The sequence below is a fragment of the Gymnoscopelus braueri genome, assembly GCF_963280865.1.
Source record: "Gymnoscopelus braueri genome assembly, chromosome: 21".
NCBI classification, from domain to species: Eukaryota; Metazoa; Chordata; class Actinopteri; order Myctophiformes; family Myctophidae; genus Gymnoscopelus; species Gymnoscopelus braueri.
In genome coordinates, this window is record NC_137623.1 from 44,703,232 (window position 1) to 44,725,731 (window position 22,500).

General features: G+C 43.8%; 1 protein-coding gene across 1 annotated transcript in view; it reads left to right on the forward strand.

The window, feature by feature from the left end:
- Nucleotides 1–22,500, forward strand: part of LOC308077018 (catenin delta-2-like) — a gene marked incomplete at its 3' end in the record, with an annotated part of 629,209 nt that overhangs the window by 413,775 nt on the left and 192,934 nt on the right. The window contains exons 12-13 of the mRNA XM_080417546.1: nucleotides 10,388–10,583; nucleotides 11,492–11,671. Coding sequence (XP_080273672.1) covers nucleotides 10,388–10,583; nucleotides 11,492–11,671 — 376 coding nt within the window. The remainder of the gene's footprint in view (nucleotides 1–10,387; nucleotides 10,584–11,491; nucleotides 11,672–22,500) is intronic.

The window sequence follows — 22,500 nt, forward strand, 5'->3', positions numbered from 1 at the left end:
TTGTGTCTTGATGCCGTCGCATGCTGAAAATAGCCGAGACGCGTTGTGAGCCTGTAGATCTGCTATTTTCAGAGCATAACACCCGAGCTCAATCAAACATAAAATGACTTGTCAAAAGAAGGATTTTTTTTAAATCCCAAAAGGGTAGCACATCCAAAAATGTCAATTAAATGGAGGACAAAGTACTCACATTTCCACTTTTTTTTATTGGCAAACCAATAAAATGAACACTTACGCGTTTCGGCTATGAGCCTTCCTCAGAGCATAAAAAAATTACTTGTATTTTAGGTTCTACTGGATCTCTGCTCCACTCATTAACATTTTAGTCTAGTTTTTATTTGTTGACAAAATTGTCAATATATTTAGTCTTAGTTTTAGTCATCGTAGCTTAGTTTTTATTTTGTTTTTGTCAGTGAAAAAAGGTAGACAAACGACAAACTTTTTTTTTTTAGTATGTATGTACGTATACAGTATGGTGTGCTGGTTGTGCATAGAGGACGTGTGTGTCTTCACTGCAGGAGTGTCAGTGTGAGACGACCAGCAGTCATTGGTTTATCTGACACTGAGGCCTGGAGGAGCACACACCAACGCAATATCTCACCATCACAGTGTCACATATGAGAGCTGTGATGTGTGTGTGTGTGTGTGTGTGTGTGTGTGTGTGTGTGTGTGTGTGTGTGTGTGTGTGTGTGTGTGTGTGTGTGTGTGTGTATGTGTGTGTGTGTGTGTGTGTGTGTGTGTGTGTGTGTGTGTGTGTGTGTGTGTGTTTGTATTCATAATGTGTGCACATGCAATGTCACCACAACCCCATTTCCTAAACGGGAGAGAGAGAGAGTCTTTGAACGGTCTGAAGTTGGACTCAGTTGTGTTTGTTGGACAATGCGACACACATCGCTCCCCAACACACACACACAAAAACCCAGACAACAACAAGGCTCATATGTGAGGCTCATTAAAGTATCCTATTACTAGTTAAAGGATATTTATGTTTTTGGGGAGAGGGATATAACGTTTGAAAGATCGTTCTTCAAAGTTCACACCAAAGAAAGCAAAGGTAGACCATAAAACTTTAATTACTGACTTACTGCTGGTGTGTGTATGTGTGTGTGTGTGTGTGTGTGTGTGTGTGTGTGTGTGTGTGTGTGTGTGTGTGTGTGTGTGCGTCCGTGCGTGCGTACGTGCATGTGTTGAGATGCATTAACAGGGTGTGAAGGTCAAGTAAATGCCACCACTCGAGACATCGAAGAACAAGAGTGTTGGAGTGATGAGATGGCCAGCTTAGACACCTTGTGTGTGTGTGTGTGTCTGTCTGTCTGTCTGTCTGTCTGTCTGTCTGTCTGTCTGTCTGTCTGTCTGTCTGTCTGTCTGTCTGTCTGTCTGTCTGTCTGTCTGTCTGTCTGTCTGTCTGTCTGTCTGTCTGTCTGTCTATTGTAGTCATGTATAATGTCACTGTCAGGCAGAAACCTCATATCTCCATATTAATATATCCTTTTTTTTATGGTTTAGCTGTTGTGAATTTGTGACTTACTACTTCAGTACAGTGTCACACAAAAACATATGCATTGTGTTGTGAGCTTGTAGATCGGCTATTTTTGCTATTTAAGAAGAACATTAAGCGAAAGTGAAATTGGTCAAGCCTGTCTTAGTGAATCAATGGAAAGTATTAAAGGGATAGTTCACCCCCAAAATGACAATTTTTCTATCGATTAGTCACCCGATGGAGACTTGAATTCATGGATATTTTTTGTTTTTGTCGCATTCCTAAGCCAACAATTTGATGACCGACAGCGGTTCCGGTAGGAGACACAAAGAGTCTCCTTTGTGTCTCCTGCCGGAACCGCTGCCTACCGGTCCGCTGGTCATCAAATTATTGGCTTAGGAATGCGACAAAACCAAAAAAATATCCATGAATTCAAGTCCCCATGGGGTGACTAATCGATAAACAAATGTTTGTGACCAAACAATAACTACATTGGATCCATCGGAACACAGATTCGGTTTTCCCATTTTGTGTAAAGTAACAGTTTTGCACATCCAGTATCCAGGATGTACATCCAGTTTCCAACCCGACAAATAAACAACATGGTGACAACGTCATCGGACCTTTTTGCACCTTTTATCACAGCCGGTGACGTTAAATGGGACCACGGGGTCCTGTAATTTAAGGTCTGACTGAACCACTGAAGGACTGAATCAAACTTTAACAAAGACCCTGTCGAAAACCTTTCTGTCGGTTTCCTTCAATTTCACGTGCTGTGAAATGATTCTTTGAACGTAACCCATTACATTTGAACAAAAAACAACAAGTGCAAACGTCACATTTTCAGTTCATGTGGCTCCTTGCCATTGTCCTTGTCAGCATGGTGGCAGCTTAGTGGCCTCAGAGTTGTTTAGTTTTTTTTCTCCATTATGCTCATGGAGGTCCAGGAGAGACGTGCAGAGAGCAATTCTACTGTACCATATTATCCAATGCACTCCAGCAGATTTATCAGCCATCTGCAGCTTCCAGAGCTAAGAGCTGAGTCAGAGGCGGCACATGCGCGCCATCCCAAAGCCTATACCACTTGTGCAAGGACGCGCTGTGATTGGCCAGTAGTCACTTTGAGTGGCAGTTGGGGCAAACGCTCTCGCCAAAACATGATTTACGATTCTGTGCCTATCGGTACATAACTCGGACAGCGCTGAGTCGGCTCAAGTGAACTTCACAACGTTCGGCACAGCGACTCGCTAGCTTTAGCTCGCTCGGTGGTGCCTCTCGTGGCTCAAGTTAGCTTGAGACGGCGCGCCTCCGTTCGCGGTCAAAAACTATATTTTATCAGCCCAAAAAATGGTCCGCAGTCGTTGTAGGTGAGAGGCAGTTCCACGTTCGTCACAGAAGCGGGCGTGGTTATAGCGCAAGCGGTATAGGCTTTGGTATGTCGCGGCACATGCAGACGTCCACTATGTGGAAAAGGAGGCAAAATCGCATTCGAGAAAAAGCCGCACTTGAAGCTGAGGCAACTGTACGGAAAGCAACGATGGAAGCTAAAACTTGGCCATGGACAGCAGAGGGGAAAACTGAAACTTGGCTATGGAAAGAAGAGGCGAAATCTGAAACTATGCAACAGAAAGCAAATATGGAAGCTGAAACTTGCGTAGGGAAAGGAAAGATGGAAGCTTGGCTATATGGGAAGAAGAAAGTGCATTTGTGCATGTACGTGTGCGTGTACGTGTACGTGTACGTGTACGTGTACGTGTACGTGTACGTGTACGGGTACGGGTACGGGTACGTGTGCGTGTGCGTGTGCGTGTGCGTGTGCGTGTGTGTGTGTGTTTACCTTCTGTAGTTTTGCACAACTAACATGGTGACAAAGTGTTTTACATCTTTTACTGCAGCCGGCAATACATTTACAGTGATAAACACTGTTCATTCTTGCTTGCGTGGTGGTGTTGGGCGCCGAGAATAGCCAACCTACGGGCAGGTGCTCGCTTTCATTTCCATTAACAAACATTCACACAGAATCCCTTTAGACACACCCCCTGAAACAACTACAAATGGTAATCCATGCCTTTATTTCATCTAGGCTTGATTACTGCAAATTCCTTAAACTCTGGCATTGACCAGTCATCACTTGGAGGCCTGCAGCTATACACGAATCCACGGAGCGCTGCCCTGTGCGCAGCCATTGCTGCGGTGTCAACGCTCCGCGGACGCGACACCGCAGCAATGGCCGCCTACAGGCAGCTACAGGCAGCGCGTCTGTGGATTCGTCTATAGTCCAGAATGCTGCCGCTCTCCTCCTCACTGGCATCCAAAAATCCTTGACCACATCACTCCAGTGTTGGCCTCACTCCATTGGCTCCCTGTCAAATGTATAATTGATTTTAAGCTTTTATTATTAGCTTTTTTTTAAAGTTCTAAATGTGCTGGCCCAAGCTCACAAATTTGACTGAGCAACTTTCACTTAATATTTGACCAGGAGTATATATACTTTTGACTCAAGTGCTGGAGTTGAGTACTTTGTCCACTAGTGCCGGCCATAGAGAACAGTTCTCCACAGATTAGCCCTACATTTCTAAGGAAAGTACAAATACATAATTTGAGCTGCGATATTTGCATCTGAGGGTGTACGTTACTGTTTGTGCAAGCTTTGGAGTGAGTGTGAATGCATGTGGCTATTACACTGTGTGTGTGTGTGGGCGCGTGCGTGTGCATGCAGGGGCGGATTAACCCTTCGTGGTGCCCGGTGCTTGGACCCGGTTCGGTGCCCCCTGTCGCCGTTTTGTCAACGGGGGGGGGGGGGGGGGGTGGTTCAGCGTGGTGCCGGCTCGGTGCCCCGCGGGACGGTTTTGTCAACGGGGGGGGGGGGGGCGAGTTTCACTATTGTGGCGTTCCTTTCGCAGATCTGCTTCTAAATTTCGCCCAAGGTTGGTGCCCTGTGCTTCAGCACCTCAAGCCCGTTGGATAAGCCACCACTGTGTGCATGCGTGCGTGCATGTGTGCACAGTACGCATGCATTTTGTTTCCAGTTTTAGTGGCTAATTCTCGTTCGAAGCAACTGTTCACTGGCCTGTGTTAAAGTTACAGTCATCTAATGGCTGTATTGATCCACACACCACCTGATTTATCACACACCCTGCAGGTAGGGGTGTGTGTGTGTGTGTGTGTGTGTGTGTGTGTGTGTGTGTGTGTGTGTGTGTGTGTGTGCGTGTGCGCACGTGTGTGCGTGCGTTTTTACGGTCTCTGAAAGGAGGCCCTCAGACTAACATTAACACCTTGATATACAGTATCACTGCGGGGCAGCGGGACAAACAGCGCCCCTGCTGGTGGCCAGATCACAATGCTACTCCAGAGCTGTGTTACTTTTGTCCTGGTCATGGCTGGGGGCTGCGCACAATATATCTATTTACCTTCATCCACTGATGGAAGTACTCTTTCTTTCTTCTTGTTTTTTTAAAGTACATTTTGAATAACATACTTTTACTTGTAACAGAGTATTTCTACATTGTGGTATAGTTTTACTTTTTAAGTACAAAATGTACAAAATGAAGTTGCTTCTTCCATCACTGCTCTCTACCAAGCCCCCCAGAACCGTGGTATAACGGTGAGTCGAGCTCTAGAAACCTTAAAGACCGGGTGCAATGGCTTTTACGGTCATTTTATTTTGAAGTTTCAGTCTGAAATGTCATTACAACCTGGTCTCAACCAATCAGAAAGTCCCATCCCTTCAGGCTATGGGACGTTGGGATCTCATCCACTGCAGCTGTGTGCACCCAAGGCCCCAGAACCCAGTGGTTGCATTGAAGCGAAATGGACATGCTGGCCATTCGTAGGTACTGCAGCTTAAACGGACGGGGCCACTGCACAATGTACGAGTGAAAACTGTTTCGACCAATGGGCTCGACTCACGAGCTTGCGCACAAGCTTGCGCACGGGGCCGCGCACCTCTGTGACGTAAAACGCGTCACTTCTGTGACGCAGAACGTATCACAGTGGCCCCAAATAGGCTACGCCCATCACACTTTCCAACCCGGAAGAAGGGGTGAATTCGCTTCATGCGCTGGGTGAGCAACTCAATGCAAGTGGATGGGAGGGGATTTCGGGTGCCCTCTCTATTATTTTTAACTCTATGTGTGCACCAGGGCTAGTGTTTGTTTACATGGGTGAAAGAGACGGCCAGTTAAGCATGTTGGCTACTACATGGCTTATTTCTAACCTATAAAGTTTGCAGATACATATTTTAGTGTGCAGATTAAGTTTAAAATGAGTAATACACCGTCTGGATGTCATTTTGAATGAGATTCAAAACAGAGCAGCTCTGTAATTAAAATCAGCTGTATGGAGGAACAACATGCAGCTATGGGAATCACGCAGGTGGATGTAATCAAAATTCATTTATATTCATGAAAGTTGTGGATATAAAAATACCCAAAAATGGATTGCTTTTTTTTTGGCATCTATTGTTAGGTATGCCCATATGATGACCACAGCTATGCTCTAAAAGTGTGAAAAACATATTTTTCATTTAACCAGACATTTAAAGACTTGCCTAGTGTTGAGGCGCGCGAGCCCGCGCCGACCGGCCGATGGTCTGCTAGTCGAATCAGTCCGTCCGAGTTGTAAACCGATAGGGTGATAATAGATCTTTTCATGGGTTATTATCCACGTGTGCATGTGTGTCGTGGATAAACTAAAACAAATGTTAAAAGTCAGAACACAATAAAATTATCTTAACAGTCATACTTTCAATAAACCAAATTGAAAGCATGAGCGTGCGTCCGCACTCGTGTGCGTGTGCGCTTGTGCACACGCATGCACGTTCATGTCTATGCACGTCTATGCACGCAGTGTGGCTTGCATTGCCCTCTAGTGTTGGTTCTACAGAATTGCCTGGGGGGGGGGGGCGGTGAAAACGAGCGCTCCTTTTTCAATTCCCTGGAATGCTAATTTCCCTGTAACATATACAGCAGAGAGTGTGGCTATCGTCACTGGGTTACAATGGGTTGAGGAGGTTAGACCAGAGCGGGTGGTGGTGTGCACTGATTCATTAGCTGTCTTGAAAAGTGTGCAGTCAGAAAAGTCAGTGAGGGAGGATTTAGTTATTGAAATTAAACAGTACTTATTAGGATTACATAGAGGTGGTATAGATGTTCAGTTTTGCTGGGTGCCAGCCGGGGCTGCCAACATTGGACTGTCAGAATCCAGGAGATTTTTTTTTTGGGGGGGGGGCGGTGGGTCTGGGGGTCCTCCCACCGAAACCTTTTAACAGAGTAGATGTAATGTCCTGTGTTTTGGTGAATTTTGTGAGTTTAATACTTTTATCAGGCTTCCTTTACTAGCATTGGAAAAGGATGGGTACATTTCATCCATTAAAACGCTATAAGTAGGCCTATACAGAAATTGATTTGATGACTGAAGCAATGTAATGTGACAAATGCACATTATATTTATTATATTTATCTGCTTGATCTAGGGGTGTTACTATATCTGTTTGATATGTAACATCTGATGTACTTATGCATGTTATTATATCTGATTGATATGTGACATGCTGGACACTGAGAGATATGAACATTTCCTATTCACGTGAGGGGTAATGGGTCTGATCAGTGGTTGATTGAACGATTTGTGCCACCCGACTTTACTAATAGAGGGTGTGACACGGGGGGAGGGGAGATCAAACAAACAATCCGTGTACCAGTGAGGACGGGTGGAAAGCGGAGCTCCGAGGCGCCAGTTTACACTGTTTAGTAAACAAAGTTTAAACGTGACCGTAAACTGCAGCCAACAAAGAACATTCGAGCCCATTGGACCTGACGTTGTTGCCGTGCCGTGGGATTCGAGCGCTGTGGGGTTGTGAGCGAGACGCCGGTCGGTGTTGGAGACGGGAGGAGCCGAGGCCGGTGAGGCAAAACCAAGCGTCATATTTCTTTGTGGATTACAAATTATAGGGGTACCCCGAAGTTTACTTATTGTTTGCGCCGCTGCGCGCGGAAGATACTTTTCTTTTCATTGGGATTAAGGAACACGGAAGCACGGCCAGAAGAGGACCGTCACGGGACTATTTATTATTTAATTAAGTAGCGTTTGTGCCGTAGCGGACTTCTGAATACTGTGTGTGCGTGTTTGTTTATTGTTTATATTTGAACTGTGATCCATGGGGTTACAAAGGACAGTGGGGTTTGTTTGGGTTGGGGAAGAGTAAGTGAAATAATTGTTGATTGTTGATTTGTCTGTTTATTTCTTTTGTTTGTTAGGGACAGAGGTAGGGACAGTAGTTAAAACCAATAGGAGTATTGTTATTATTTACCTTTGATTCGAGGATTATTATTTTTGTGGCTTGGAGTAAATAAAAGTACTCAAGTAAAAACCTGCCGATCCTGTTGTAATTTCCTTTAGTTAATAATTTCCCCTTAAGAGTAAAAGGGCGATTGTTACAGTAAGACCCATCTTTAATAATAATAATAATATGCACTGACCACATCCCCCAAGCAGGGGGTATGGGGGTCCTCCCCCAGAAACCCTTTAACATAGTAGATGCAATTTCCTGTGTTCTGGTGAATTTTGGGAGTTTGATCCCAAATCCAGGAGAAATCCAGGATAAATGACAATCCAGGAGAAGGGGTTGGCAGGGAACGAGGGTGTGGATAAGCTTGCTAAAAGGGCACTACAACAGGATATAGAGTTACAAATATTATTAGGAAAGGGCGAAGGGTAAGCAATAGTTAAGAAGAAAGGAATGGAAATTTGGCAGAGAAGGTGGGATGAAGATCGAAAAGGAAGAAAGTATTATAAAATACAAAAAAACTGTCAATATAAAGAGTTATAATGAAAGGGGCAGAAGGGAAGAAATCATCATCACAAGACTTAGGGTGGGTCATACAGGGTTAACCCATTGAGACCGGGAACGCATCTGTGTGTCATGTTTAGATTTCTTTGGGCTATTTAAAAATAGCAGATCTACAAGCTCATAGCGCGGCACCGAGTGCCACGCTATGAGCTTGTAGATCTGTAAAAAAAAATTAAATCGTAAAAAAATTTGCAAATATTTGAATATATATGTATAATATATATGTATACATTTTTTACTCAAATCTTTGCTTCTGGGGGCTGCGGCCAAATACATCATTCTGGGGGTCCTTGACATGAAAAAGTTTGAGAACCACTGATATAGAAACCTAGGTTTTAAAAAGAAAACTGTTAGGATTTAGAAGACATTTGTAGAATCCCCCAGAAGCAAATATTTGAGTTATAAATGTTCGCTTTAAAAAAATATGTATTCAAATATTTGCACACATTTTCACGATTAAAAAAGATAGCAGATCTACAAGCTCATAGTACGGCACTCTGTGCCGCGCTATGAGCTTGTAGATCTGCTATGTTTGTATAGCCAAAGAAATCTAAAATGACTCGGATGCGTCCCCGGTCTTAAAGGGTTAAATAGCACACTGTATGTAATTGGTAAGGCAGAGAGCAACCACAAATATGGGAACTGTGGAGAAACTGAAAATGTAGAGCACTATTGAAGTGTGACAGTTATGCAGAGGAAAGAACACAATTATATGACAAAGTTGTTGAAGCAGGACGGGAATGGGACATTATGGGGATTCTTGGAACAGAGGGAAAGGGAATAGTTATATGGTTAGAAAGGCACTGTTTATTTTTTTTACATGACACAAGGTTGATTAACAGAATATAATTAATAGTTCATTGCTGGGATATTTGACATGATGTTACACACTCTTGTACAGTAGGTGGCGATATGCACCTTTTAAGTTGGTTTGCGAACGCCATTAAATGAGAGAAGAAGAAGAGTTCCGTGCTGGTTCATTGTTGTGTGTCCCTGTCAGAGTGTTTGATTCAGTTCTGTTGTGTAAGTTGGAGGTGATGTTTGAGAAGTATTATATACTGCTGTGAGATTGTGCTGTGTTATGTTTCGTATTTATTTAGTGTTGTTGGTAAAGTCTTGTCAACTGCTTCATTGTTTTCCTGCTTTTGTTTGAGTTTGTGAGTTCCTGTGTTTTGGGTCCTATATATACAACACCAGTTTGTGACAACTCTTGTGACTGGAGTAATGTCTGCCTTCAGTGTTTCTGTCAAATGGTGGCCCATCGTGACCGGAAAAGAAGCGCTAGGTTTCACACAGTCAACTATTGTTTTTGACAGTTGAAGTGATGTAATGTAGTTGCTTTCAGTTTAAAATGTCCTGTATTATAAAAAAAGAGATGCACTTTAGCAGCAGTATTTTGTCCCTTTTTTTCCCTTTTCGATCTTGGCTGTTTAGATCAGTGGTTCTCAACCAGTGGTCTGGGGACCACCAGTGATCTTTGAGGGCGTTCCAGGTTTTCCCCAGCTAAATGATGGAGAGTTGGTAACCAAATTGACCCTCATAGTTATCTCTTGAGGGCGTAAAATTAAAACCAAATGGACCCTTACACGTCAATTTGGTTTAATTTTACACGCTCAAGAGTTGAATTATTGTTAAACATTTTGCGTTTGCAAACGTTTGCCTGTTGTCTCTCCTATTGGTACCAACATCAAGACAGCATGGAATTGTTGGACAAATTCTTATTCAACAATAACAAAACATTCAAAGTTTTGGGTCTGAGAGGCTAATTCTCAAGAAAAGGTGGTCCGTGGCTTAAATGCCAAATAAATAATGGACCTTGATATGAAAAAGGTTGAAAACCACTGGTTTAGATCATCCACATGTACGATTCTCTCATCTGCCTCTCCTCTCCTACTCTCCACCACCCGTCTTCTCCCCTTATCTCTCCTCTCCTCTCCTCTCCTCTCCTCTCCTCTCCTCTCCTCTCCTCTCCTCTCCTCTCCTCTCCTCTCCTCTCCTCTCCTCACCCCTTATCTCCTCTCCTCTCCTCTCCTCTCCTCTCCTCTCCTCTCCAGTAGACCTGAGCCACTGGGTCTATGATCAGCTCCTAAACTATGCCCATTGTCCCTCCTCCTCTCTCCCTCTAGCCCCCTCCTCCCCCGGTGTTGACTCCGCCCCTTTGCAGCGTACGGGCAGCCATGGCGCCGCCACGGGCAGCTACAGCCGAGGAGGCAGCAACAGCTACGCCACTGTGGGCCCGGGCTACACCACAAGGTTATTACACTTCTTCTTCTTCTTTCATTAGTATCAGTGGTGTAAAGTAACTAAGTAAATGCACTTTTTAGTTTTTTTCTTTACTTTACTGGAGTATTTCCAATTTTCAGTACTTTTACTTTTACTCCACTACATCTCAGAGGCAAATATTACACTTTTACTCCGCTACAATTATTTTAAAACTTTAGTTACTAGTTACTTTGTAGATTTTGATTATTATTACAAAACATACATTAACCACTGCAGCACAATATATATTTTTTGGCCATTTGAAAATAGCCGATCTACAAACTCACAATGCGTCGCGATGATTTTCAACCTTATCTTCATATAATTGGTCCTCACTAATGCTCATTAAGACCTGGAACGCATCTGTGTCACTTTTTCATTTGAGCTAAAAAGCATTATTTTACACTTTGGCTATTGAAAAATCGTGAAAATGTGTGCAAATCTTTGAATATATACATTATTTTAAAGCAAACGTTAACTCAGGGACTGGGGGTCCCTGGAACAAAATGTTTTGAGATGGGGCTCCACGGCCAAATTCATATCATTTTGGGGGTCCTTGACATGAAAAAGATTGAGAACCACTGATATAGAAACACGTTTTTCAGAAAACCGTTGTAGAAGACATTTTGCAGAATCGGAACGTCAGGCCTCAATGGGTGAAACCATTTCTGTCTACTCACTCTGCGTTTCAGAGGAGGGCTGTGGACAGTTCAGACATTTATATATTTTATTAATGCTATATAAATGGCTTAGTTGCATGCACATTTTCCAGGAAGAGAAAGGCTATAGTTTCTATTAGCTTGTAATGTTTTTTGTGAGGGTGTGAGGACCAATTAAAGCAAAATAAGTTGTGTGTGAAGTGCTCCTCTAACCATAAAGACCATGTTCCACCCCCACAGTGGCGGTGGGGGCGGCGGGGACGTGTTTGGCTCGGACCCGTACGTGGCGGACCCGTACCGCACGCTGCAATACTGCCCCTCGGTGGTGGAGTCGCCTTACAGCAAGTCGGGCCCCGCCCTGCCGCCCGAAGGAAGCCTGCAGCGATCGCCCTCCATAGACTCCATCCAGAAAGACCCCAGGTGAGAGAGTGTGTGTGTGTGTGTGTGTGTGTGTGTGTGTGTGTGTGTGTGTGTGTGTGTGTGTGCGCGCGCGTGCGTGCGTGCGTGCGTGTACGTGAGCTCTCTCTCTCTCACGCACACTCCTCCGCGTACACACACACACACAGAAACTTTTTTTCTGAGCTTGGGGCGGGAGACACTGTATGGACACTATCTGCGACTGTTTGTTATTGTTCTGTAATAGGCTATTGGGTATACTGTGTGTATACTGTTAGTTTATGGATTTATTTGCGTTTGTATTTGGACGTGATACTGTACTGACACTGGGACTGTGTGTGCATAGCTGCAGGCTTATTGTAAAGGCTATACCGGTGTCTATTGTGAAGGTATTCTTCCTCAGACTACTAGTTGTTTTACTTTTGCAACCTTGCTGTATCTTGCGGTGCTTCTGTTACTCAGTATCTGTACCTTAACTGCTGTGTTGCCTCAGGAAGCTGACCCCTCCATCGATACAGGTCTCCATACACACACACATACACACACACACACACGCACACGCACACGCACACGCACACGCACACGCACACGCACACCATATTACATGCACGCAGGCAGGTCACCCCGTTGAGCATAATTGGTCTGAAGTAGGTACAGTATGCTGATTTTGCTACTATATTAACTGATTTAGCTGTGGACCCCCTGGAAACCCTCCGTACCCAAGGACGGACCCCCTGAGGGGGGTCTCCGGGCCCCTCTGTGAGAAGCACTGCGCTATACGCAACAATCCAATGGAGTGTCATTTTCATCTCTTCTCCTCGTTAAGAGCCATGCACGCTGCCTCCTGTGAAGGCCTCCCCATGCACCGGGCCTCCCCACCGGGCCTATGATCACTGATGTCCTCTTGCCTTCACAATTAACCACAGCTCATCCTCTTCTCATTCATCCATTTATTCATATATAAATACATATTTCACGGGACGCTTGATGTATAATTCCTTTCATGAGAGAGCGAGAGGGAGAGACACAGAGAGAGAGAGAGAAAGAGTGGGAATATGAGGCGGGCTGCATCGCATCCCAGAGGCCACACGTCAATCTGAGAGAGAGAGAGAGAGAGAGAGAGAGAGAGAGAGAGAGAGAGAGAGAGAGAGAGAGAGAGAGAGAGAGAGATAGAGAGAGAGAGAGAGAGAGAGAGAGAGAGAGAGAGAGAGAGAGAGAGAGAGAGAGAGAACACAGATGCAACCAAGTGGAAGTCAGAAAGAATGAACACACACATCATTTTCAAGTAGGCTATTCAACTAGCTATAACATGGACTGAATAATGCAACACATATCTGACGAAGGGTATAGGGCATGCACACACACACACACACACACACACACACACACACACACACACACACACACACACACAGCAGAAAAACATGTGAAGTAGTGTGAATCTCGCGGATAATGAGGCCACGGCGGTCCATTATCGACGTGACCTTGTCGACAGACTCTTCCCATCTACAAACACACATGTCAGCAGCCATGCAGTGTGTGGTGTGGTGTGCTGCTGGTGGCTCTCTCATGTTTCACATAATACGTTACATTACAACATGTCTTCATGTTCACATTCATCTGAGATGGCAGAGAGACATATTTATTTATTCAGAGATGTCAGCGGAGGATAAAGCCCTGCTTGAGATGCAGCATCTCGTTTTCGAGGGGGTCATACAATCTTTTGTGCCGCTAGCTACAGTATGAAGATGTTTAATGAGGCGAACGATGGTCGCTCGGCTCGTTCAATAGACTAATTGCTCTGAATGAACAGTTCAGTACAGTAAGAGGACACTATCTGACATGCTTACTGTGTTTATTCTTATTATTTCTGTCAGTGGTGGAAAAAGTACTCACATGTTTTACTTAAGTAAAAGTATCAATACTGCAATATAGAAATACTCTGTTACAAGTAAAAGTCCGTAATAAAAAGTATTGGCATCAAAATGTACTTAAAGTACCCAAAGAAAGAGTTCTCATTATGCACAATGTCCCATTTAAAGTTTTGAAATGTATACAAATCTTTTGAAAATAGCTCACAATGTGTCGCAGTTACTTTCCACCACTGATTTCTGTTTCATAATGCAAGCTTTGTTGAGGTCGTATAGTGTTGATTTTCAGGTGGGAGCCCTGATCCCAGAAAACACTGAGAACCATACCGCTGTACAGGATGCATTCTTTAGCTGTCAACCTGGTGATTCCAATGCGAGCGGAAGCTACAGCTAATCCAATGATTTGCTTCAGCACACATAAACACAGAGGTTTGTGTTTGTGTGTGAAAGCCTGCTTCACAGAGATTATAGCTGTGGTTGTTCATACTGTGGTCGCTCCCTGTTTATTCTGTGTTGTCGTAACGGCACTGTGAATGTGTGTTCTCTTGCTTAAAGGTAAAGGGTAAGTGATATGTTTTGGCTGAAAACAAAAAGTTTTTTGTTAAAGGTTAACTAGGTAACTTTTAGCCTATTTTTTATACAAAATATATGTATATAAATATTTTAGCCCTCAGCCACTATATTATTGTGCTGGCGTGTTTCCTTGCAGAAAGACACATCCCTCTGGCTGTATTTTAGTTTGGTTCCACTGTTTATGTTGACATTCATCCCTTGCAGGGACGCCTCCGTGTGTGTCATCACTTCCAAATTCACTTGTTTATCCTGTATCCTGTGTGAGTTCTCTCTCCTGATTGGATAAAATTGGTTCCTCTGACCTGAAAATGTGTTTTCTGTTTACCGAAGAGCTGGAGAGACAGGGGGGACTCCTGTTACTGAAAAAAGCACACTATAGCAATGAGCACGATATAGATCCATTTAACAGTTATCTTGACAAAATAATATAACTTGTCCTTTAACGTTTTTGCCCTGGCATAGGGCGGGATACTGTAATGACACTGAGACTGTGTGTTGTTTTGTTCTGCATAGGGCGCGGTATTATACTGTGTGTGTGTGTGTGTGTGTGTGTGTGTGTGTGTGTGTGTGTGTGTGTGTGGCGCTGTTACGTTAAAGAGATAGTTCCCCTTCCAGAAATTTTTTTTTTCTATCAATTAGTCACCCCATGGAGACTTGAATTCATGGATATCGTTTTGTTTTTGTCGCATTCCTAAGCCAATAATTTGACCAGCTGACCGGTAGGCAGCAGTTCCGGTAGGAGACACAAAGGAGACTATTTGTGTCTCCTACCGGAACCGCTGCCGGTCATCACATTATTGGCTTGGGAATGTGACAAAAACAAAGAGACTTCAAGTCTCCATGGGGTGACTAATCGATAGAGAAAAAAAGTCATTTTGGGGGTGAACTATCCCTTTAAATGTGTGCTCCTTCGTACGAAAGGTGTCACGTGCTGAAAATAGCATACATTCAGGCATTATCATACATGTTGGTATGAACCTGGTTTTAGTTTCTTGTACATCACTGAACCCTCAGTGGCGCCTTGCCTGAGGCCCAGGCACGGTGTACGGATCATGCCGTGCCTGTATCCAGGTTTGAAGGCTCAAGGCTGGGTAATCACTGGGCGCCGGAGGGGAAGAAGACAATGGAAGGATATTTCCCAGACTTTAGTTTTCAAAGGCAAGAGCTCCATTTTGTGCTTTCTATTGGATTAAGGTGGAGGCCGTCTACTGGGGACTCAGTGTTGCAAACGAAATGAAAACACTAATGTCTCGAAATAACAAAGAGTTATTGGAGAGACGGGCGAACGATGCCCAGGGCAAGACAATGGCCTTGCGAGAGAGAGAGAGAGAGAGAGAGAGAAGAGAGAGAGAGAGAGAGAGAGAGAGAGAGAGAGGGAGAGAGAGATAATAAAGCACTGGGATATGAAAATGGAAGCAAGGAGACAAAAAGCAGGAGAGACAAAGAGAGAGAGAAATAAATGGGGTTAGAGAGGTACATAACATCGCTGTGGGGTGGAAACCTTGTATGTACAAAACTGTTACTTTTCAGAAATTGGAAGAAAAAAGAGCCCATGTGTTCTAATGGATCCAATGTAGTTATTATTTTGACCACGTTTACATGATAAGGATCAGAACAGAAAACAACAAAGTGCCGTTGCGTTCTCACTTTTTATCCTGCGTTTACACGGAGATGCAACGGTGATTGAAAACGCTGTAGTGTGCATGCCAGGTGGCTAGGTGGCGGTGTGACGCGCTGCCTAGATAGACCCAGTCAGTCACGCATGCATAGAACCACTTCCGTTCTACTTCCTATCAAAGCTGTTTGTTTACATCCGATGTAATAGTAAACGCGCCGTGAGCCGCCGTGAGCCATGATGTTGCGCGTTCTACCGTTTCCCCCGTATTCTATGTTTACATGGAGACGTGAGACAGAGCATTTTCAAAGATGTCCACTCTGGAAGGGGGTTTCACATTTTTGCGCCCCCGAAAATGCTGTTGCCATCTAAACGGAAGGCACATCTGATAATTTATATTGCTGTTTTCTCTAGACTGTTGTCGTCTAAACGGGGTCTTAGTCTCAGGTTCTTGTTAATTTTCTTTCTTTTCATTGGGTTCAATATTTATAATACCCACACACACTGTTACGAAGAGTACGACGCCCGGCACAGGGTGACGTCACGTTTCTAGATAAATACTGGCTGAACAGAGACGAGATCGGAATGCCAAATATTATCAGAAGATTCAGAAGATGGAACTCTCACAGTTACAGTTAGAAGTACCATTCAACAGAGCCGTAAGCGTCATTCAGCTCAGTTAGAAGTACTATTCACTATTCAACAAAGTGATTAAAGTCTAGGATCATCAGCACAGGATAACCTTTAGTTCTCTTCAAGAAAATAACTCAAGATAGCAGACAAGATCCTTCGATCCTGCCCTATTCACCATTGTCATCAAGGGCTCAAGTGACAAACTCGTCCCCCCAATCAGCAACCTAAGAAATAGTCATATAATAGCAATATCAACACACAGACTGAATCACTTTAACATAAAAAAGAAGAAACATAGCAAAATAAGCACATCTACAAGCTCATAACGCGTTGCAATGTGTTGTGAGCTTGTAGATTGGCTTTTTTGGCTACTTTTTTGAGACACTAGTGTGTCAAAGTAGGACATTATTAATTTACGAAAGCAAAACAAAACGGAAACAAATATGGAGATAAGAGGTTTTTGCCCGACAGCAACGACAAGTGACAATGTCCCCTTACATACCCAATGATAGATTTGAACAGAAACAGATGGATGAGTGAATTGAGTGTTTTATTTTGAAGTGCATGGAGCTTACAAACAAGCCAACAATTTTTTTTTTGTTTTTGTCGCATTAAGCCAATAATTTGATGACCGGCAGCGGTTCCGGTAGGAGACACAAAGAGTCTCCTTTGTGTCTTCTACTGGAACCGCTGCCTACCGGTCCGCTGGTCATCAAATTATTGGCTTAGGAATGTGTCAAAAACGAAAAATATATACCATGAATTCAAGTCTCCAAGGGGTGACTAATCTATAGAAAAGAAGTGAATTATCCCTTTAATGTCACTGCTTGTCGTCATTCACAGTCCTAGTTAAAGGATGGCACAGAAAGCGACAGGGGGCTTGTCTCCATTGTGGTGGTCCATTGTGCTCAATTCATCAGTAAGCCAAACAGTACAATACAATCCATAACGGTAAAAGCTCCAGTAGCAGCAAAAAGGCACATTTACAGGGGTTCCATTTACGTTCCTTTATAGTGTTTTGACCTGTGTGTAGAGGCATGCCTTTGTGATGATAATTATGTTTGAACGTCCCAGACATCACCAGGGAGCTCTGTATTGATTTGTCACTCAGCTGAAGGCAAAGCAGCAGAATAGATTCCATGGATTTGACATGTCCATTACATTCGTCTTCATTCTTAAAGGGCAAGACCACTTTGGTAGAGGGTCTGGGTTGTGTAGTTACCTGGCTGGCCATGATGTAACTCAAGGGACAGTTGGCAACTCGAAACACTGGCCCAGATAGATGTTTATAACTATAACACACAGCATCTTCAAGTATCTTAAAGGGCAAGACCACTTTGGTAGAGATTTGGGTTGTGTAGTTACATTGCCATGATGTAACTCCAAAGGTGGACACGGATAGCAAATTATCTCTCCACATGGGCAAAATGTGGAGTATATTATATTTTGGTCCCAACCTCTGCTGCGTAAATTGGTTTTACCATGCATTGCTATGGGATTCGACAACACATTCTCACACATAGGCGTCGGTTATTGCCGCGCTGTCATTTTCACTCCCTAATGCGTCACTATAGGACTACAAAAACTAAAACGCACATATCGGAGCTTCAAATACTACTTGAATCTATGGCATGGCCAGCCGCCTCGGTGGCATACCTGGTATCTGCGCTTAGCTAGGAACCGCAACCTCCCGTGGTAGAACAGCATTTCTGCCAAGAAAAGCTCCCTTTTTAGCCAATTCACTTGTTCTTTGTTGCTCTGACTATGCAATCTGTTCTTGGTGTGGTGGTCTGACCAAAGTTTTAAAGGAGAAACTGCCGGTTTCCCCAAAACAAACGTATACGACACTAGGGCTAGCCTCCAGAGAGCACGTGGGTAAAGAACACTGGGCCGGCTCCCCCTGGAAGCTAGGTTTGTCCAACTCCAGCTCAATATGGTCCATAACATCTACACTCTCTGTAGTATCCCTGAGTGTCTTATGGATTTATTTTATAGAAGTGGTGACGTGCATCATGCCCATAATACCAGAGCCAGCATTGCAGGGCTGTAGCTTGCCCATGTGCAGAACGAATATGGGTAAATGCTCCTTTAGATACAATGGAGCAGTTCATTGGAACAATGCTACCACTGCCTATAAAGAGCATTAGTAGTCATAACAAACTTGTTTAGGAAAAAGGTCAAATCATGGTTTCTAGATAGTGTTGCAGATGGCCACTCTTACCTCCTATAGCCACTGTGCTGTTTAGTGACGTGGAGCACATTGGCATTGTTGACCTTTAGGTGACAGCCTATTCAAATGTCTCTCTGACACGCATGCACACGCACGCACACCACCTTGTTAAGTGTCCCTCCAGTTTTTATATGGACCCACTAGTCCAATATCATTACACTGCAAAAGATACGTTCAGATCAGAGTCCTGCACGGGTCCAATTTTGACAACCCGCACCCGCCCCTGATCTACAAGCTCACATAGCGTCGCGATAGCAGATCTACAAGCTCACAACGTGTCACATCGCGACACGTTGTGAGCTTGTAGATCAGCTATTTTCAAATAGCCTATGTATAAAATAGGGCTGAAGTGGTTAATGTGTGTTCTATAATATAATAATTTATATATGCAAAGTAACTAGTAACTAAAGTTTTCAAATAATTGTACTGGAGTAAAAGTACAATATTTGCCTCTGAGATGTAGTGGAGTAGAAGTAAAAGTACAGAAAATTGGAAATACTCCAGTAAAGTAAAAGTGCCTCAACATTGTACTTAAGTACAGTACTTGAGTACATGCACTTAGTTACTTTACACCACTGGATAGTAGTGACCTCATCATTAAATACGCACTTCATCCATTTTCAGCCTTATAACTTCATATAGTTGGTCCTCACTAATGCTCAATATGGCACCATTTCAGTTTTCACCATCTCTTACAGGCTTTGTAAGAGATTCAATATTATATAACCCATTATTATCGTTGAATAAAGACGGCGTTAAAGCGCTAGCTGTTTGTCCTATAGAGGTTAAATGGACGCCTCCTCACTTGCCCTCTTTCGGTAATAATTACATCTAGACGAGCTAACATGAAACGCTAAATGAATTAGCAGCTATTAGAGGCGAGGAACTCTTACAGGGAGTTGTGTGTGTGTGTGTGTGTGTGTGTGTGTCTCCATATGGGTATATATCAGATTGTTGGAATGTGTTATATTGTGTGTGTGCACACACGTGCGCTCTTGCGCTTGCATGTGATCGTGTCAGATTGTACACGTGTGCATGTGTGCGTGGTGCCGCTAAAAAAGTTAGGGTCCATTATATGAACAGTAGAGAGAGAGAGAGAGAGAGAGAGATAAGTAAAGGACAAGATGGAGATAATGATGTAGAAGCAGCAGTGGTGGAAAAAGTACTCACATGTTTTACAAGTAAAAGTACCAATACTGCAATGTAGAAGTACTCTGTTAGTAGTAGCCTACAAGTCTGGAATTGAAAATGTAATTGAGTATTAACGTACAAAAGTATTGGTATCAAAATGTACTTAAAGTACCAAAAGTAGAAAGTAGTCATTATGCTGAATTTTCACAAGTTTTCAAATGTAATTTTTTTTTTGGAAAATATCAGCTCTACAAGCTCACAATGCGTCGCATAGCGACGCATTGTGAGCTTGTAGATCTGCTATTTTTAAATGGCTGAAATGTATATAGGGCTGGATTGGGTATTGTATGTTCAAAATCTATAAAGTAACTAGTAACAAATAATTATAGTGGAGTAAAAGAACAACTATTCACTTAAGCCCTATTTTATAGTGTAACTGCCAATTTTCACCATCTTTGCCTATACAGTATGTGTACTTTAAATATATTTTTTATGCCAAAGTATATTTTTATGCCACTACTTTTGTAGTTTTACTCACTTTTTCCATCACTGGTGACATGACGCCATTTAGTTGTACTGTACATTTATTGCTGTCATGCTGAGTCGCAGCACATCTGTAGGCGCTCGTGCGCGCGTGCGCGTGTGTGTGCGTGCACACGTGCGTGTGTGTGAGAGGGTTTGCCACGAGGGTTATACATACAGGTATAATAATACAGCTCTCAATGTGAGCATCTATGTTTGTTTGTGTGTGTGTGTGTGTGCGCTCAAATGCAAATATTGTGTTATATTATGCATAATTCTGTGAAAGTGTGACCTGCTTTAGATGGAAATGTATACGATCTGTGTGTGTGTGTGTGTGTGTGTGTGTGTGTGTGTGTGTGTGTGTGTGTGTGTGTGTGTGTGTGTGTGTGTGTGTGTGTGTGTGTGTGTGTGTGTGTGCGTGCGTGCGTGCGTGCGTGCGTGCGTGTGCAGTAAGGGTCATGGCCATGGGATTTGCCTCTAATATGCAATACAACACCCACTCATGTATAAGTAATACCCACTCACATGAATGGGTTCCATTCACGCCACACATCAACAAGCCTGCAGATCTGCCCTTTCCACTGACTGTTTGCCCCAGAATAGCCAGGGTTCAGATGTATAGTTGGAATGTACAGTGGTTCTCAAAGGGTGCGGGTTTGCGGAAGATGTTCGCTTCACCAGCGGGGTGTCGGGAGCTGCCGACACGTTTTGGCACTACTTCAGCAGCCCTAGGACACCATGTCAGCGCTGTTACTTCGCCTCACAGCTAGAGGGTCCTGGGTTCGATTCCCGCCGGGGACGCTGGGGCCGTGTTCTCTCCTCCGCGTCTTCAGTGCCCCTAGGTGGGGTTGGCGAAAGGGCCTCTCTGTGTGGAGTTTGCATGTTCTCCCCGTGTCTCCTATAGGGTAGGTATCCTCAAAAAACATGCAGTAATCCTGGTCCCTGTACTGCCTCCCCCTGGTCAGCCGGGGCGCCTGATGGAGTTGAAAGGAACTGGTTGGAATAACGTGTTCCTTCCACGCCGTACGTCCAACCGGGGAAACTCCCCATTGTCAGGTGATACAAAGCGGTCTGCTCACTCCTCATGCATTGAAGGAAGCATGAGCTCAGTTCGGGGCTCTCCCCAGGTTGGCAGAGGGAGAGTAGCGCCCAGGATTACAGCTTAGGCAATTGGCGCTGGGTGAAAAAAAATGGGTTACAAAAATTGAGGGATAATAAAACAATAATAATAATACAGTCAGTTTTTGTCATTTTTGGCCAGGCGTTCGGTGCCCCTCCAGAGTTTTGTGCTCAGGGCTGCAGCCTGTATATTTAGCAGGGGCTGCAGGTATCGTTTCTGGCTCGGCAGTAATCACAAGGTTTGGTTGTCAGGCTGTCAATGACTGACAGATAACGGTCCATACTTGCTGCACAGTCAGAAACGTACTCCGTGCTCAATAAAATTATACAGTGTGCATTATACAGCAGACGTGTGATAGCCTACGTACGTCTTCTTTTATATTCCTATTCTACAAAGGTAACACAATCGTTCACAAACAGTTTATTCATAAGCTGGTCCACCTGGCTCTCGTTGACTATACGACTTGGCGCTCCATCAAACTCCCGGCTGCAGGTTCGCCTCCTGGTGAGACGGATCTGCCAAGTGGAATGAATGGCTGGATGGAGAAAATAACGAAGATTAACTTTCCCTCTTTTATAAAATGGCCCTCGGTCGGAGACAGGAACTTTATCACCTTCCTGGTTCTCCCTCGACACTGCAGTGACACAAACTTTTTACAAAACTTTCCATGGGCAACAGCTTGAGTCCAAACACAAAGACAGATGGGGGGGGGGGGGGTAGGGGGAGAGAGAGCAAGCTCTCCTTGCATGGAATCTATCCATCGATCCATCTCTTCCTGCCCTCTATTCTTATTACCCTGCGTTCCGCTTGGGAGAGACAGAGAGAGAGAAGTGAGGGAGAGGAAAGACATTGTGGAGAGAGAAAAAGAAAGAGTGATACAGAGACAGGGGAGTAACTGTGTGGCTCAGAGAAAAGACACAAAGAGCAGTGGGAGAAGTAATCTATAATCAGATTTTGTTTTACTTGTAGTAAAAGTAGCAATATGCTACAATGTGAACATACTCTGTTACAGGTAAAAGTCCTGTATTCAGAATTGTGCGTTCTTTCTAAAATTACAAAAGCATTGACATCAAAATATACTACCAAAGTAAAAGTACTCAAATAGTTTGTATACGAAAATAGCGGATCGAGCGGATCGATTGCCAATCTAAAAGTGCA